Below are 18,353 nucleotides of genomic sequence, written 5' to 3' on the forward strand. Positions count from 1 at the left end.
GAATCATTTCAATTGTATCATTAAATTCATAATTTTTTAAACAAAATGCTACTTTTTAGGTATGCATCCACAACCCCAAATGCTCACACACCTCCTTACGCACACCCGCTCGTGTGCTCTCTCTCACGCTCTCCCCTAGGCGATCATGTCAACAACGTGATAGATCTGCGCCCGGCAAGCTCCGATGGCTCGCACCCATGTCTAGGGATGAAAATGGTACGAATATTTTCCGACCGTATTCGAGACCGAATTCGTTTAGAGAGGTTCAGGCCTGTCCGTATCCGAGTCCGGATATTCAACATCCGATACCGTATCCGTATCCGAATACTTAAATCGTATATTTACGATGTCGGCATCTAATCCTACCTTATCCGATACGATTGATATTATCCGTTTTCGAATCCGAATCCGACCAGAAATATGAAAACAAATATGATATCGGTGATATCCGTCCGTATCCGATCCGTTTTCATCCCTACCCATGTCCCACCGCCTCCTCGCGTCCGCGCCCATGCCCCATCGCCTCCCCCACGCCTGGCCATGGCGGATCCACCGCCAGGTGGGCCTCCTCGTACTTCTCCTTGTCCTCCTCCTAGATCTGCTATCCAGGGTTCCGGCGAGTTCTCTCCTACTCTCCCCCAACTCTGATGGGCTTAGAAAAGAAAGTGTATTTAGAGAGGTAGGTAGGCCAGGCAGTGGGGGATGATCGATGGGCGGCGACAGGGGCGGGAGAGGCTCGTTAGAGCTAGAGAAGATGTCGGCAGTGGGGGGAAGGGGAAGAGGGGGGACTGCCATGAGCGCTAGGGTTCGCTAGAGCTTCAGCAAACCCTAGCGCCCGTAGTGGCGTGGTGGTTCGCGGCGGGGGCGAGGGCGTCGGAGTCAGGGCCGGGCGCGGATCTAGTCTGCGTTTTTTTCCTTTTTTTTGGCAACCAAAATAATTTTTTTTCGCAAATTGGAGTGTGCAGTCGGAAATTACATTTTCTGCAAGTGCATGCTCTAGTAAAGTTCTTTTCTAAACAAAACATCTATACATAACTTACATCAATCAATCGACCAAAAAAATTTCTAAGAAAAATACATCTGTTTACAACTAATTAACAAAAGTACTAGATATGGTTTTAAAATCGGATTATAAATAAAAGCCGGATAGAAAACCATTCCATTTCCATGAGAAATAAAAAACTAGGGGCCAGCGCCAGCCTCAGCTTGGGCTTTGTTTTGGGTCAAACAAACCAGGGGCCCCGGCCAAAGCAACCTACACACGCCAGTCGCCAGGTACAGTACAGTTAACACGGCACGCCTCTCCCGGTCCCACCTGCCAGCGAAGTACAGCCTCTCCCCTTATCTCCTGGCGCCCTTATCCTACCATCTCCCTGCACCCGGTCCACGAACGGTCCCTCGATCCAGCGCAACGGACGGCTCTCCAGTCACCAGGCGAACAGCACGAGACTCCTCCTCCCTGTGCACCGGGTCCAGGCAGGTGCCCGAGGATAACCCCGAACCCGTCGCCACGCGGCCCAGCCCAGTGTGCGAGGACGAGGACGACGCGGGCGCACGCAGCGCAGGTGCAGGCCGCAGCAAGAGCAAGCCCTGAAACCGCCCCGCCCCCCACCACCTCGCTCTCCCTCCTCTCGCAGCGCCGCAGAGCCAGGGTAGCCAGTCAGAAGAGGAACACACACGGGGGAGGGAGCGGCAGCCGCAGCGGCCGAGGGCGGAGCACGCGAGGTGAGATTTTTTTCTCTCTTCTTCTTCTTCACTCCCCTCTCCTTCCTCCTCCTCCGCCGCTCGGTCTCGATTCGGGCGCGGGTTCGTGGGATTCGGGGGACGGCGCGGCGGGGCGGTCCGCTCGGCGGGTGGAGGCTCCGAGGTCGGGGGTTGTTGACCGGGCTGTTGCGGCGCGGGGTGGGGACACGGGTTCGGTCGTCGCCTCCGGGCGCCTCCCTCCTCTCCGCTCCCATTCGCGGCGGGCGTCGTTGTCACGGAAGCGGTTGGGGCTCAGAGTGATGCGGTTTTCTACCCCTTCTTCCTGAAGGGATTCGGGGGGTTTTAGGATGCGCCGTTCTAGGTGTGCCGCGCCGCGACAGAGAATCGATTTTGTTGTCCAAATCGTGTGTTTATCTTCTGTGATTTATTACCTGCTCCATTTTTTTTTTTTTTGGGTAGGGAGTGGTGGGTGTTAGGACACAATTGGAAGTTCGCTAGGGTCGGGGGTTCATTTCACTCTGTTTTACACCGCCAGTCACTGCACTGTTTTGATACATGCGTCCTGTAAGCTGTATACAGTATACTTGATGTTCTTCAGACATGACGAAAATCGATCCTTGTATATTGGTCCATTGCTTGCCCATTGGTGTGGGGTTCTGGATACTTATACCTGTCTTCTTAATGCGAATCTAATGGGTGGGAGGGTGAGAGCATGTGCCCTCAAGGGCACAAAAGAACTTTACCGGTCAGTCTTTGGAAGCATAAGGGCTTTGGGACTTATTTGATTTTGTGGTGCTCAAATAACCTGCACTTTGTTTTTCTAGCACTGTCAGTTTCAGTAGGATATATATACGTTGCTCTCAGATTCCACTGTTAGTCGGTGTGGGAAGCGCGGAGAGCACCTTCTCAAATATATATAAGACAAGATTCCACTGTTAGTCTGGGACATCAAAATAGACTTCACTGTTTCAGATTATTATTTTTTACATCAAAATCAAGGCTTTATCTAACAAAAAAAGGAACAACGAAATTCGAGCCTTGAGATAGCGTATTCTTTGAATTCTCTTATCTTGTGAATTATGGATGTGGGTTTTTCGAGTCGATGCTGATTCATACTTTACCTTTTGATGAATGATTTCATCACACCCAGTATGGTTTGCTTCTGCCATTATGTGTGGTTTATTGTTTATTTGGATTACCTTCACCTGTTTAGGTTCAAGGTCTTCCGGTTTAAAGACATCAGAAGAGGCTGTGGTAGTGCCAATATGTACTTTTAGTATTTAAACTTGATTTGCTCTTTTCTTTCATACACCATCCTACTAAATGCAATAAGCTCTTAGTGATTCTGTCGTTGTTTAGATATTTATTATGGGTTCCAGGAGAAGTCTAAATCTCGGTTGACTCATTGCCTATACTGTAGATGCAATTTGCTGCATTTTATAGCTTTCTCGTCTTCATTTTTTGTTCTTCAAATAGACGTGCATGTTATTTTGAGCAGTTTCTGTACCTTTTGTCTTTAACTTGTTCTTAGGTATGGCTTTAGATTGCATGGTCTTTTTGAAGCCCCTGTTTTTTTTGATTTGATGAGTTTTGCCTTTATTATTTCTGCATGGTTTACGGTACTCTCTTCTGAAATTTACTTGTTGATAGCCCATTAAATATATTGTACTGAGATTTTTGTCAATTTATAGGCATGGATAGATACCACAGGGTAGAGAAGCCTCGGAATGACACGCCAATCAGCCAGAATGAGATCAGGATCACTACTCAGGGGAGGATGAGGAACTATATCAGCTATGGGATGTCGCTGCTTGAGGTGACCTGCTGTGATTCAATCTTGTCTTTGTTGTTACCTGTCATAAAAATAAGCATTCATATTATTTGGGCATATTTAACTATTGCTGGGAAGTGTTTGCAATCTGAAATTATGTGAAGTGGCGATAGTGTTAGGGCAACAGTTTGTTTTGGTGTGTGCATGTATGTGCTTTTATTTGTCAGTAGCCTTTTCTTTTTGTGATTGTAATAAACCATTATATCTCTCATCTGCTTGTCTATATTGTTTATTGTTACAATTTACATTAGTCAAATGATAATTGTTTGGACTCAAATGCCTTCATTTAACATTCTCATTACCTATCGAATGGAAAGCCTGCTATTTTGTTTGTTGTGGTATAGTATGTGGTTTGTTGCATTGCCAATACTTTCATCTCCCTTCACAAGTTCATTGCTCTTATGTCCTAATGTCCTAGTGCTCTTTTCCTTGCACTATTTCTGATTAGACCTTTTCACCTGAACTATGTGAAGCTCACATTATTTAATTAATAATAGTGCTGATGCCATTTGCTCATGTTGTTTCTTCATCTTTTTCATTGTTCTGAAAATTACCCACCTGCTTTGTTTTAACATTCACAATATATACAAATTTTCAAATGGTAAGTTTACTCCATTAAATCTTCCATCTAACATCCTCATTTTGTTCAATGTTCACACATTGAATGCACATCTTAATCAGAGACACCTTTGGATTTTCAGTCTGATATGTTGCTTTTATGATAGTTCTTGTCCTGTTTCCATTCTGATACATAAGAATTCTTAGCCCTTCGCCCCTTCCTGGTGACTGTTTAGCGATCCTTGCGTTGTGTTCAGAGTTTGTTGTTTCAGCTGCTATGAAGCTTGTTGTTTGATACAAAGTACACAGATTCACATATAGTTCAGGGCATTTAGAAATTTCTGCCATTATTATTTGCACTTGTTGTTTCTTCAGTATATATAGCATCCTCTTCTCACAATTCTTTTAATGGTTATAGGCCAAAGATGCCACACTACCTTTGCTACTTCTCTTTGTGCAGTAATCTTACCACAGTTGAATTGATACCTGATCCAACTTTTCTTATTATGAACTTATTCCCTTCCACTTTTACAGGAAAATGGCCATGATGAGATTAATATCAAGGCCATGGGACGGGCCATAAATAAGACAGTTATGGTTGTTGAATTGATCAAGGTTGGTAGTAGTATAGCCTCTTCTGCCTTATGATGCTGCTATTGAAATTTTTATTAGTGTCTCATTTTTTATCTGGCACTTCACTGTTCATCCAGAGAAGGGTTGGAGGTCTTCATCAGAACACTGCTACTGAATCTGTTGATATCACGGACACATGGGAACCTTTGGAAGAAGGCCTTCTCCCGTAAGGATATTCTTATATTCCTTCAAACAGAAGGAGATTGAAACACTAACACACTTCTTTACACAGACTAGAGACAACTCGCCATGTGTCGATGATCACTGTAACACTGTCAAAGAAGCCTCTGGATACATCATCTCCAGGGTAAGTCAAAAACCTGTCCTCTGGCTACAAACACAGAAGAATTTTAGGCTTGATCACTTTTCCTTCCCTAATTCGTAAAGGGCCGTTCATTATTTTGAAACCTTCTGTCAGCTTGCCTGCTCATTATTGGTTATGTTTGATATTGTACGTAGATACCAACCACCTATCCCAGCTGAAGAGGTGAAACCTGCTTTTGACTATGATCATGAAGGTGATATTCTCAGTTGATCTTCTCTACATAATGCTGTAGTTAGGATCACTGCATAAACACCATTTTTTTCATGGTTTTTTAGAATCGTATCCCACTGGTCGTGGAAGAGGACGTTTTGGTGGGAGAAGAGGCAGGGGAAGAGGTATGTTCTCTTGTCGTCTATATGAGCAGCAAGGCAATAGTCAGAGTTTTCTGGACAATATCTCTTATAATTTTATAATGCTGACTTGTTGAGTTATGGTCACACTACATTCAGTCCTGTACTTGGTACTTACGCCTGCTTTTATGCTCAATATCATAATAGCTGTTTTTAGGCATGCACACCATGTAAAACTAATCAACTGCAGCTGCTGTCAAGGTTTCAGTTTGGGATATCTATAACTTAAGTCAGCACATATTTTATTTTCTGAAATAGGTAGTGTTTGAAAAAGGAATGTATTTTTATTAATTCTTGCATTTGAATATGCACAGGTATGAGCAATGGTCCCCCTCCACCTGCTTATGGTTACAATGACGAGTGGGAGGAGGATGGAGATTATTACAACAGAGGGCGTGGGAGAGGAAGGTCACGTGGACGAGGAGGGAGAGGCCGTGGTGGCTACTATGGAGGTGGGAGGCGTGGTGGCTACGGTTATGATTATGGCTATGGCGGGAGAGGCGGGTACTATGAAGAGCAAGATGAATACTACGATGAGCCCGAAGAATATGCCCCTCCCCCTGGCCGTGGTAAGCCCCAGACTGATGACGTTACATGCTGATGTGGATTTTGCTCTGCATTCCTAAATTCTCATGGTTTGCGGTCTGCTGTTTCGCAGGGCGTGGCAGAGGAAGAAGGGGGATGCCTTGGCGCGGGCGTGGTGGGCGTGGGCCGCCGCGCGGCGGCCGAGGAGGCTACTACTAGACAAGAAATGCGACGTGCCAAATGGGTGTGCTGAAGCTAGCAATGGCGTGCCTAGTTATCTGTTAGCGTTTGCTCTGTGCTCTTCTATGGAGCTCCGACCCCCGGACTGGAATTATCCCGTAGGCCTTTCCAGGTGCTACTTTACTTCAGCTGCTGTGCCTGTGCAACTCGTCTGGGCAAGTTTTGTGGCTCGCTCGTGGTTTTGTAGCTAGGTTAAGCGAGTGAAGTTACACTCGGTAGCGCAGTGTTTCCTCCATCGGACGATATGCGAGATTGTTTATTCTGCTGTTAATCTACCTACCTTCCTATTTCGTATGGATGATGGATGCGGGACAATGAAGCCTTGTTTGTTTCTACATGCTTTGGGGTAGAAATGAACAAGGCCTGAAAGGGCAGGCCGCAGTGTTACGCAGTACACTAATGATTTGCGGTTAATATGAGGCAGGCATTTTATTTTTATCATACACAAAAGAAGTGTGGGAGCGGGGCACTGCACGAAGGGTAGCAGCAATGGCGTTGGGGCGTGGTGGCGACGGAGGATTCGCCGATCTGGGATGGTGGCGCCGGGGTCTCTCTCTCCGTTAGTCATTTAATTGTAACAGTTGATGCACGAAAATGAATAGGTTTACTCGTTTTCACTCTAATGTTTCCATCTCAATCTAGAGGAAATAATAATCAGCTTTTGATACCAATCACACTACTAGGAAGCACCCAAGTACTCCTTGTCCTTTTACCCGGAGCTGAACGAAGATGCACTAATACTCCTTCCTGTTCACTGTTCACCAATTGGTACGTAAACAAGAAAATTAAACTGCTAAAGCTGCTGGTGCCATCTAAGACTTCAGATCACTCAAGGCAAAACTGAAGCTACCTCAGGGGTGTCATCTAAAACTTTAGATCATGCCAGGCAAAAAAATCCCTGGTCTAGAAGGATTGAGGGGGATTTTTACTTGTAGAGGATAAAAATCCCTTTAATACAATTAGATTAACCAAACAAACCTTTAGAGATACACTGAACAATATGGAAGCTGCTCCTGCTCGGCAAACTACAAGCTGTTGTCCGACCATACACACAAAAAAGATGTGTATATTAAAGGAGCAATTACATTTGGATAGCCAAAACATACATGGAAGCTTACTAAGGGCACTCACAATGCAAAACTCTATCACAGAGTCCAAGATAATTACTTACATATTATTTATGGTATTTTGCTGATGTGACAGCATATTTATTGAAGAAAGAGGTAGAAAAAATAAGACTCCAAGTCTTATTTAGACTCTAAGTCCACATTGTTCGAAGTAATAAATAACTTTAGACTCTATGATAGAGTCTGTATTGTGAGTGCCCTAAAGAACACTTGAAACACAACAGGTCAAATAGTTCATGAAAATCATACCTCTAGATAGCTAAAACATACATAGAAAAGCTGGTATAACTTCGTCTATGATTATAACTTTAAAGGATCCCTAAGAGGGACTAGGTTGTTTTTATGTAAAAATAAAAATCACTACTAAAATTCAAGCCGAGGAGGAACACATAGGTCAGGGGTTGCCAGAGGTGGCACACCCACACCTCCTGCCAAACTTAACACCACAAGTTAAAAAGCTATAACTGATACAAATGAGAACCAACATGACTACACTAGATAGCATGGAGATTCCATCCAAGATTGCCTGCTCCTAGCAGCCTACTACAAAGAGTGCGAATTTGCACATACAACATGTGAGAACCATGAATTGGTCGGTGGCTAGGCAATGCAAAAACATCTCTCTTCCAGAGTCAAGGGGCAAATCCCCAGTCCCCGTCAATGAAAGAATCACCATTGTCGATGAAATCCTGTTGAAAGAAAACAAGTTTAGTAAGATAAACATAATATAAGTGTAGTCATCAATTCCACACAGAAAGCCTTAGTCTAGACAGAGTACATTTAAAGTAAGCTAGCAATTTAACATGTCTTATGGCCGGGTTATGCATGAACAAGCATGTGCAATGCGCTGAGCTACTAAGTACTAGCAACTAGAAGTATTTTTTTTCATTTAACTAGAAGTAATTAGACCAACATCAATTAGGAAATTCCTCATGTGTTAATTTACTTTTGCACAAAAATGCAAAATGGAATACAATGAAAATAAGGACATATATAGATTTTATATACATAAAAAGGAGGAGAAAGGATCTTACCTGATTAACTAAGTTAGCAAGGAAATCATCCAAGTCATCAGTCTCCACATTCTGTTCCTCACTTGTTCCCATGAGGAATTCATTGATGTTATTCACTTGGTCATTAACTGCTTGCTGATTAATAGTGCTACCTTCATGGAGGCTGTCACTTGCACCACCGCCATTCAACACCTGGGTCAGCATGGCTGAATTGTCTATTTGGTTAAGTCTCATGCTTGAAGAACTAGCCAAAGCAGAATTACCAATCGGCGTCAATGTAGAGTGTGTGTCATTTCCATCGCTGAAATTTCCATAGTTGAATGGTGCCACTTGCTCTCTGAAACCTACCACTGGTATAGCTTTCCCCATGTCTCCTGTGATTTTCTTTTGATACTCATTTCCGAAAGTTGGAACCTGTCCAGAGGAGTGTGCATGTCTTGACAACTGGTTGATCTTGAGAATGTTACCCTGTGAAGGATCTTCAGATGTTCCAACATTATGACCGGGATTAGTAAACCTTGATGGCACGTCAACTTTCCAGGAGTTGCTAGGTCCTGCAAATTGGGGAACTTCCCTAGCAACCTTGTTAACTAAGCTAGCAGAACATGATTGAGGCTGAACCAAATGCTGGTTCACCAACTCAGGAGACTGCAATGGTAAATGCCCAGGAGCCAGCATCTCACCATTTGCTATGTCTTCAAAAGGAATACCTCTGCTTGATCCCAAAATCTTGCCACGCAATATGCTCGCATAGGAGCTGCAAGAACGAGACAAAGAAAAGCACATGTTTGAGGTCAATGGTGGACTGTCTTTTGAGCTGTTTGCAAATGAACTCCCAGAAATATCAATAGAGAAAGGTTTTCTTGCTTTCAACGGCACATCATTTGAAACATTTCCAAAGGAGTTGCCAGAAGGACCAGAAGGGAAGCAATGGCTTACACCTGGCAGCCCATCACTCGATACAGGTCCATAGGACTTGCCAGAAGAGACGAATCTGCTGATATCCTGCACTGGCATAGGCATAACATCTTTGGGCAGGTTGACACCGTGGCCAACTGTTTCCATGTCTAACCGAGGAATGCCCAAGTTTTTGTGTGAGCTCGTGGCATGAATTGACTGTGTGGGCAACAAAGTTTGTGCTCCAATTGTAGATGAGGAATTCATCTTTGCAAAATGGTTGCTTGAGCTCGGAGAGCCAATGAAGGATGGGACATTCATGTTTCTCCATAGTGCTTCAGTTTCATCAGCAAACGAATTAGAATTCGTAAGTGTGCCGTCGCCGAGCTTTTTGAGGTAGATTCGGTACTTCTAAAATCACAAAATAGAAAAATGTTTATTAAGAAAAAAATGACAAATCCATAAAATGAATGAAGTGGGCTCTTATTCATGGGAAGAAACAAGAAAATTCAGCACAAGAAAAACTAGCTATAGAAGTGCTCATGTGTATAACATACCAAACTTAATATATGTGTGTACGCGACTAGAGCTTTGTATGTATATCTTTAACAATAATATAGTTGATAGGAACACAAGCATAGTGATCGAGCATAAGAGTAGAAACCAAACCTGCAGATGACTAGCGACATTCTCTCTTGTAAGGCCTTCCACATTCATAATTTTTAATATCTTCTTTGGAACAGCGCCTACATTTACAACAACAAAATATTTGTTAATAGAAGCCAATTTAACAAAAGAATTTTTGATAGATAAATCCATAAAACATGAGAACTTACTGTCGATGCCAATCTGACTAACAGCTTCTACAAACTTCCGGTGTAGTTGACCACACCATCGGACCCTTTGCTTCTTTTGGGCTGATGTGTTCTCGTTGTCCTCATCAGCAACCTCCACAATTCTTTTGTTTTTCTTTGAATACTTCTTTCTACGGTTTGCTGCAATATTCTCATCTTTATCAGCATCCCCAGATGGCAACTCATCCCCAGATGGCAACTTCTGAACATCATCATCATTGCCACTACTGATGGTGTTCCGTGGATCAGTCTTACCATTCTTCACCACATGTGTCCATATGCCCCTAAGCTGCTCGAGGCGCACTGGCTTTACTATATAATCACAGGCCCCATGCTTTATCCCTTTCATTATAGTCTGTGTCTCATTGTTTGCGGATAGCACTGCATGACATAAGGCAACATAAGTCAGTTATGATATATATAGAAGTCAACAAACTCAATCAACTAGACAATGAATGATCTAGTGGCCTTCATGTTCATTTGACTAGGCACATTTTTCATAATTTTTGTTTCTTTAGGCAATACATGTGTCATTTACTTTCATTTTTAAGAGAACATGTCATATACATAGTAATGCAATTATCTATCATTTCCACTTTTGGCAGTTCAAATAATTTCATAAAATAAAGTTTACAAATTTAAAAGAATGGGGCATTGTCCACATCCTTATGGAAACGTCTAGTTATTATGAAAACCATACATAAAACTGTATATAAATGACAAGATTCAATTGTTAGATTGATTGCTCCTGTTAGTTAAATATTAACAAATGGTACCACAAGAAACTACAAGAAACAATATTTAGTAGGTACTGATTGCACCTACATATGAACAAACGGTAGCATATGAAATGAACTACAAACAACAAATCAGTAGCTATATTGATTCAGCGATTTGGATTTCGATTTGTTAAAATTTTTTTTGCAGCTGAAATTAATGAAATCCACAAAGTTTCAGAACTTTTGATCCATATTGCAGCAAAAAAAGTAAGATGAAATCTGTAAAATGTGAATTTCTAAATGGCTCACTAATATGCTTCCTACTTTGCATTTGCAACTTAGCCATAGGCCACAAGCCCACAACCTAGTGGACATGCTTCAATTATGACTAGAATGCGTGGCTGGTTTGAACCATAGTGCAGTAATTGTCTCCCCTCTTAGATGCAAGAAAATTGAAGAAAAATATGATTTAGACGATAAATCTACCCCAAGACCAATTAGACACAGTAAGGGTGCTTACCTCATCAGCAAAGTATATACAACAATACAATTCCAAAAGAAAGATACTCCCTTTGGTCACAAAAACATGTCATTTTGGGCAAGCTTTGGTCAAATCTTATAAACTACAAACATTATTAACTTTTAAACTAATGGGTTTTAAGATATATAAGTAATATGCATAGATTTGCATTTAAAACACTTGCAAAGCCTCATGAATTTGAACAATTTTAAAAAATATTCTAGAACAAACTATAGGTCAAAGATACACATTGAAATGTCAGGAAAAAAGATATGCATCAAGAACCATGCAAAGTCAAATGTGGAGGAATTTTTTTGGTGAAATAATTTTGTTTTTGTCAATGAACCAATGATAGTGCACAACACGACAAATAAAAAGATTCAGTTACATATAGGGAAACCTATAACATATGTGTAACTAAAACTGAAAACAATGAGATGTCAACTTGGCTATGAACAAATAGTAACACACACAAGTACAAAAAATGATTATTTTCCATAGGGCTAATGAATGCGCCGTAATGTGTGAAACTAAAAACAATATCATTAAGAAGTCAATCAACACCATCTAGCACTTATGAACAAACAATAATGGTCTAATGCATACTGAAAACAGACAAAATTTTAGTTTCCATGCAATGCTTACAAACAAACTGTGAGTATGAAAGTACAGATGACAAAAACAAGTAGCCGGCTCCACTATACTTAGCACTTAGGAACAGGCGGTAACATACAAAACTAGAACACAAACAGTTATTAGCTTGATTGCATTTGAACACATGCACCACCAAAATCAAGACTTATGATTGGCATGTGTACCAGACCTTTAATGATATCCTGCCCAAACATTCATAACCAGCAGATCTATTAAGTTATAATAAGCAATCCATTCAATGTATCTATCTAAAACGACATCCAAAAATGGTAGTACAACAATTTTTCATGATTGCTATTCTCTGTGATCAGAATTGAAGAATGCCATGCATAAAAATGGGGAAACGAGTTTGAGCAAGAGCTTTACTAATGACTGGGAGATCCATCTCTAGGCCGATGAGCTCGAGGAGCTTAAAGCCATCCATGTTAGGCATGACGACGTCACTGATCACCAGGTCGAACTGGTTCCCATCCTTCCTCTCCCTGAGCATGTCCAACGCCGTCCTAGCATCCGTCACCACCGTTGCTGCGTCGCACCACCACCATTCCAAAACAATTTCATTGTCTAGCCTAAAATTCTATCACAATGGAATAAGGAAAATAGGGGCGGCTAAGAAGGCAAGAACACACACCGTTGTAGTTGCAATACTTTAGCTGCCTTTCTAGGATCTTGAGGCAGACACGGTCATCGTCGACGGCGAGCACACGCAGCCCTGCTGGGAAGGTGTCCGCGTCCATCTCTTCCGATCCCCTATATCAAAAACATACATACTCAGTTCCAAGAAAGCAACCGCCGGCCAAATCCTAGCAAGGAATCCGAGAAGACTCGAACTTTCTTACCTACCGCAATGGTTTTCGTCGTCCAAGAACCTCCGGGGAGCAACAAAGACAAAGGTTAAAGCAAGGCGATCTCCTGGTGATGCAGCGAGTGCGAGGGGAAGGGGCATTTATAGCCGGGACAAGGGGGGTTGAGGGGAGGAGTGCGGATCGGAATGGATGCGCGCGGTTGTAAAAATGGAAGGTGTTCATCCTTGCGATCTAGAATTTCTCTCACATTAATTCCTGCCTTCAGTGTGCTTCCACCACCAAACTTGCTGGGTTTGCTTGTCGCTTGTGTGCTATGATTCGCCTTAGTTTCTTGATGGATGGAAACCAGCCAAACCACCCAAGAATGGCCCATGGTTTAAGAATTACGGTCTGAAGTGGCTGGACTCACCCGTCTTCGCTGCTGACGGAGGAGTCTTAGATGTGGATTCGATCTTCTATTTCGTTAACGAGAGTCTCCATCCCCACTATCTATGGGCCACCCAATTTGTTTTTTGTTGATGCATCTCTTGTGTAGAGGTGACAATGAGAGAGTCGTTCGGATCGTGGTATGGCAAGTGCTAACCTATTGACAACAATAGGATCTACGACGGTCAAACTGTGTATCTTCTAGCTCATTTATTATTATTATTATTATTATTATTATTATTATTATTATTATTATTATTATTATTATTATTATTATTATTATTATTATTATTATTATTATTATTATTATTATTATTGTTAACTGTTATTGTTACTGTTATTGTTACTGTTCTTGTTACTGTTGTTATTGCTGTTGTTATTGCTATTGTTATTGTTGTTATTATTGTTATTGTTATTATTGTTATTATTGTTATTATTGTTGTTGTTATTATTATTATTATTGTTGTTGTTATTATTATTATTATTATTATTATTATTATTATTATTATTATTATTATTATTATTATTATTATTATTATTATTATTATTATTATTATGTAAATAGCAAATTAATGAATATATAAATATATTCAATAAGGCTCCAATAGAATGGTTTTGATCACAAAAGACCGAAGGGTCTTGCTGCCGTACTCCATTACGCTATACTCCCTCCATCCATGAGTTGTTATGGGAATCGTGCTCGTTAAACTTTCTGAACTTTGACTAGATTTGTAGAAAGTACGTGCAACATTTATATTACTAAATAAGCTTATTCTGAAAATATATTGAATGATCTACCTAATGATATACTAATTATATACCATAAATATGAATACTTTCTTAATATATTTGGTCAAAGATAAAAGTTATTGACTTTTTGGAAGGGAGAACGACTCTTTCTTAGGAACAAAGTGAGTAGGAGGTAAGATTTAGAATAAATCTCAGCTTTTAAATTTTGAAAATATATACAATAGTTAAGTAATTAATAAATAATTGAAAATAATAACAAACAAAATCACAAAAAATCCTACCAGATCTCCTTCCTTAATTGCTTCTAGGCCAAAACAGTCAAAATTACTAACAAAATTTCTAGGAAGACCTATTTAGTCCTTAATTAAAAAAATCCCTGCTGGGTCTTCCGGATTGAGTTTGCAGGATAAATAAAATCATTTAAATGTATATTTAGTCCAAATTACTTATAAAATTTCTCAATCAAATGTCTTCATAGTACGCATGGCTCTAGCTCCAAATATTTCTAGACCTATAAGTGACCAGCTCCAAGAACTATTGGAGCTAGAAGCCTAGGCTAGAACTATGCCAAAAAATAGGTTAGGTCCTATAGCTCAAAGGCAATGTAAGCATCAATAATCCCTCTGTCCTCAAACAAATCAATTCCTAGAATACGTGCCAATCAAAATCTTTTAAGTTTTAACTAACTTTATAGAAAAGAATAATAACATCTGTGACATAAAATGAGCATCTTGTGAAAATATGTTCTATGAAAAATCTAATGATACTAATTTCATACCATAAATCTTAGTAGTTTTTTTTCTAGAAATTTGGTCAAAATTTAAAAGTTTGACTTAAGGCAATTTTAGAAATTGATTCTTTCAGGGAGAGAGGAAGTTCAATAGCGTATCTAAATTTTGCTCCAATATGCATCTTGGAAGTTGTTACATGGAGAACATCTTCCCAATGACAGATTTTTTTTCACTAATTGCAAGGGCATTTAGCAAACAACTCTACAGCTCACAGGAGTCAAGTATCAATCCCTAGTGTTGATGTCAGGGGCTTGTTCGGCGGGGGGGGGGGGGGGGGGGGGGCGACTAGGGGTCGAAGAGGGCAGGGTGGAGGTGGTGGCATGGTAGGGTGGTGGCGGGTGCAGGTGAGGCGACAGTGACGCTAGGTGCAGGGGGAGGCGACAACACTTGAGTGTAAGAGAGAGGGATTTGTTTAAGAGAAAGGCTCTATTTCCTTATTGAGTTGGAATAGTTACAATGCCCCTATCTATAACTCTTATAAAGCAAAACTCTACTAACTATTTCTCTTGACATGCAAAGCGTACACCTTAGCAGTCCACTATTATTTTCTACTAGCAATTTCTCTTGACATGGAAGGTGTCCACCTCAGCAGTTCACTGTCATTTGGAATTAAAGTTCAGTAGCACAAGTATTATGATACCCACGTTAGCAGAACACATCATCCACTATGGATACAATCTCCATGATTATACTAATAAATCTATACATATATTTTTCTATAACTTTAGATCTATGATTTTCTATAATTAATTGGAATAATTCATAGATCTTAATCGAATAAAAAATTTGTACTAAAGCATACTATATTATATTTTCATCGTGTAGATCTACTCATGCGGAGTCTAACAAAATTGGAATTTTGATTTTATGATTTTTTTTATGATTTTTTTATGATTTACTATAAATTTTTAAAGATTTAGCATAAATAATAAAAAAGAAAAACATAAAACCACCGTCACTGTAGCAAAACCAACGCCCAAAAACGTTTGAGAGGGTTATTTGACCGAGTTTAGAAAGTTGAGGGGTAGAAAATCCATGTTTTATAATTCGAGGGTAAAGTAGTCTACCTTATATAGTTGAGAGGGTTATATAAACTTTTCCCTATATTTATAGTCTCTAATGAACTTGCACAACAAACTATCTATCAAGAAGTTCTTATAGATTTGGACTCCTTTTCCTAAAACAAAATCCTCTCTTTTCCTAAGAAACCTAAATTCTTTTCCTAAACAAATTCTCTACCTATTTTTCCTAAATATCTTTATTCCCCTAAATCATCTAGAACTCGGGATGACGTAAAGGTGGAGGTAGGGATGAAAACGGATCGGATACGGACGGATATCACCGATATCATATTTATTTCATAATTCTGGTCGGATTCGGATTCGAATACGGATAATGTCAACCACGTCGGATAAGATACGTTGGATGTCGATATCATAAATAAACGATTTAAGTATTCGGATACGAATACGGTATCAGATGTTGAATATCCGGACTCGGATACGGACAGATCTAAACCTCTCTAAACAAATTCGGTCTCGAATACGGTCGGAAAATATCTGTACCGTCCGGGTGGCGATAGATACTTGCACTGAAGCATGGATGTTTGTTTTGGGTTGTAGCAACATTCCACATAAGGATTTTGTGGTCGAATGACACCTTCAATTCGGAGGTGATGTGTTTGGAACGAGAAGGATTATATAAGTTGGTGCAAACCTATTTAAACAACGAGTTTGGGATTCCACCAGAATAGGAAAAATTTTACATAATCCTTTCAACTATACAGGGTGGACTAATACTTTACCACCTAAACTATACTGGATTTTTTATTTTATATTTTTTCTGTGGTTTCTATGTTTTTTTTAAACATTCAGCGAAAATAAAAAAAGACAAAACCACCATCACTATACTAAAACCATCGTTTCAAACCGCTTGATGGGATTATTTGATTTTATTGCTTTCACGACGGACAGATACCCGTAGATCTCGCCTGGATGCCACGACCATGGCATGTCCCCCTCCATGAGCCCACACACGTACATACATGCAGCGGGAGTAATGGCTCCGAGCCTCCAAATCACAGATTATAATATATAACGCCCTAGTTTTATTCATGTAACGTGTTCACTAAGCAGACTAGAGAGATGAGAGAATTTTGACTTTTTGAACCATATAATCTGTATGGATGACCGAGACAGTGGTTGCATAGAACTCATTGAGACGAATCCATTTGACTACTAATGTATCCTGTTTTTCACATCGAACCAAATAATTTTGGACCATTGGTATTAGATCCCTGTTTTCTATCCGCGGGAACTTATTCTCTTTTCGGAGAATGAGATTTGTAAGTTAAGTGTCCTGAGAAGCTGATTGAGATTATTATGGACCTATTTGGCACACTGAAATTAGTTTTAAGTCAACTTTTCTTCAGCTGCCCAGAGAATCAGCTTGTTGAGGAAGTTGTCCATGGAAAGAAATTGGTGTTTAGCACCCCTGCTTTTTGATGAATTTTTTTTTCAATAAATATGTCATAGAGAGGAGGAGGGAAGCCCTCATCGAGTCATCGTAGCAGCAGCCGCCATTTCTAGCATCTTGGTCACTGCCATGCCGATTGGTGGTCGCCATCCCTCCAGTCGACGACATCATGAAAAATGTCTCTAAGCTTCTAAAACTTTTGAAGAAAAATCTTAGAGATAGATTGGAACACGAGAAAAACAAAATAAAAATATTTAAAGCTAGTGAAATATATCTAGAAGCTTCCAAAAATTGAATTTCGCTCTAGCACAATGAAAAAAATCTCCAAAAAATCTACTATTTTTTAAAACATTCTAATAATCGATGCCCATTCCAATTTGAATACTTTTTATTATAAGAAGATGAGAAGCAGCCAGTATGAATGCAATGAACATTCTAATAATCGATGCCCATTCCAATTTGCTTGAACTTATCAGCCGAATCTGCCAGTCATTCAGCAACATTTTTCTCTCATAAGAAATCAGCCAATAATACTTTCTGCCATGGTTTATCAGCCAATGCTGTGGAAAGTTCTTAAATTGTGTTTAGACATGAAATTGAATATTGTGGTAGTTTATTAGATTTTTGGAAGACATTTTCATGAGATCTTAATATGGGGTGTCGGGAGTGCTCCCCTCCATATCTTTTAACCAAACAAGTCCCAGCACTGCTCCCCAAAAAAGGTGAAGATACGAGAGCACCTAAACAGGTGTTGTGCAAACTCCAGAGTTTTTTGTGGAGCTATTCCACGGTGGAGTTTATAGAGTAGTCACAAACACGCTGCGTTCCAATCTACCTCTTTTCTCTGAATTTTTAGAACCTTAGATATATTTTTCATGGTTTTAACAACCTTATCTAGTGTTTAATAGATTTATTTTTAAATTATTATAAAAAACATAAAACTGCCTTTTAGGAAATGCTGCTAACCAGGGCAAGAGGTAAAATGAACGTACGTGGAATTCGGACATAGTTTAGGAATAAAATAGACTTTTTTTTTTCCAATATCCAATGAAAAAAAAGAGCCAAGTGCTGCCTTTCTTCTTGTCAGCGGCCAATCCGTGCCAGCAATACAAAGGCTGGGTGCTGGACTGCTGGCTAGGGCACTCTCTAGAGCAC

The 18,353-nt window shown here is 40.2% G+C and overlaps 2 protein-coding genes across 2 annotated transcripts; one reads left to right on the forward strand and one right to left on the reverse strand.

Moving 5' to 3' along the window:
• LOC8070680 (RNA-binding protein FUS) lies at nucleotides 1,533-6,460 on the forward strand. Its single transcript, XM_002449007.2, has 9 exons — nucleotides 1,533-1,725; nucleotides 3,396-3,520; nucleotides 4,628-4,708; nucleotides 4,804-4,892; nucleotides 4,959-5,033; nucleotides 5,186-5,244; nucleotides 5,327-5,386; nucleotides 5,716-5,970; nucleotides 6,060-6,460. Exons 2-9 carry the CDS (start codon nucleotides 3,398-3,400, stop codon nucleotides 6,143-6,145), a joined length of 828 nt encoding a protein of 275 aa, XP_002449052.1. The 5' UTR covers nucleotides 1,533-1,725; nucleotides 3,396-3,397; the 3' UTR covers nucleotides 6,146-6,460.
• LOC8070681 (two-component response regulator ORR24) lies at nucleotides 7,926-12,687 on the reverse strand. The gene is made up of 6 exons (XM_002450309.1): nucleotides 12,582-12,687; nucleotides 12,317-12,475; nucleotides 10,040-10,438; nucleotides 9,873-9,949; nucleotides 8,328-9,614; nucleotides 7,926-7,982 (listed from the first exon to the last, which is right to left on the reverse strand). Exons 1-6 carry the CDS (start codon nucleotides 12,685-12,687, stop codon nucleotides 7,926-7,928), a joined length of 2,085 nt encoding a protein of 694 aa, XP_002450354.1.

The sequence above is a fragment of the Sorghum bicolor genome, chromosome 5 (assembly GCF_000003195.3).
Source record: "Sorghum bicolor cultivar BTx623 chromosome 5, Sorghum_bicolor_NCBIv3, whole genome shotgun sequence".
Lineage (NCBI taxonomy): Eukaryota > Viridiplantae > Streptophyta > Magnoliopsida > Poales > Poaceae > Sorghum > Sorghum bicolor.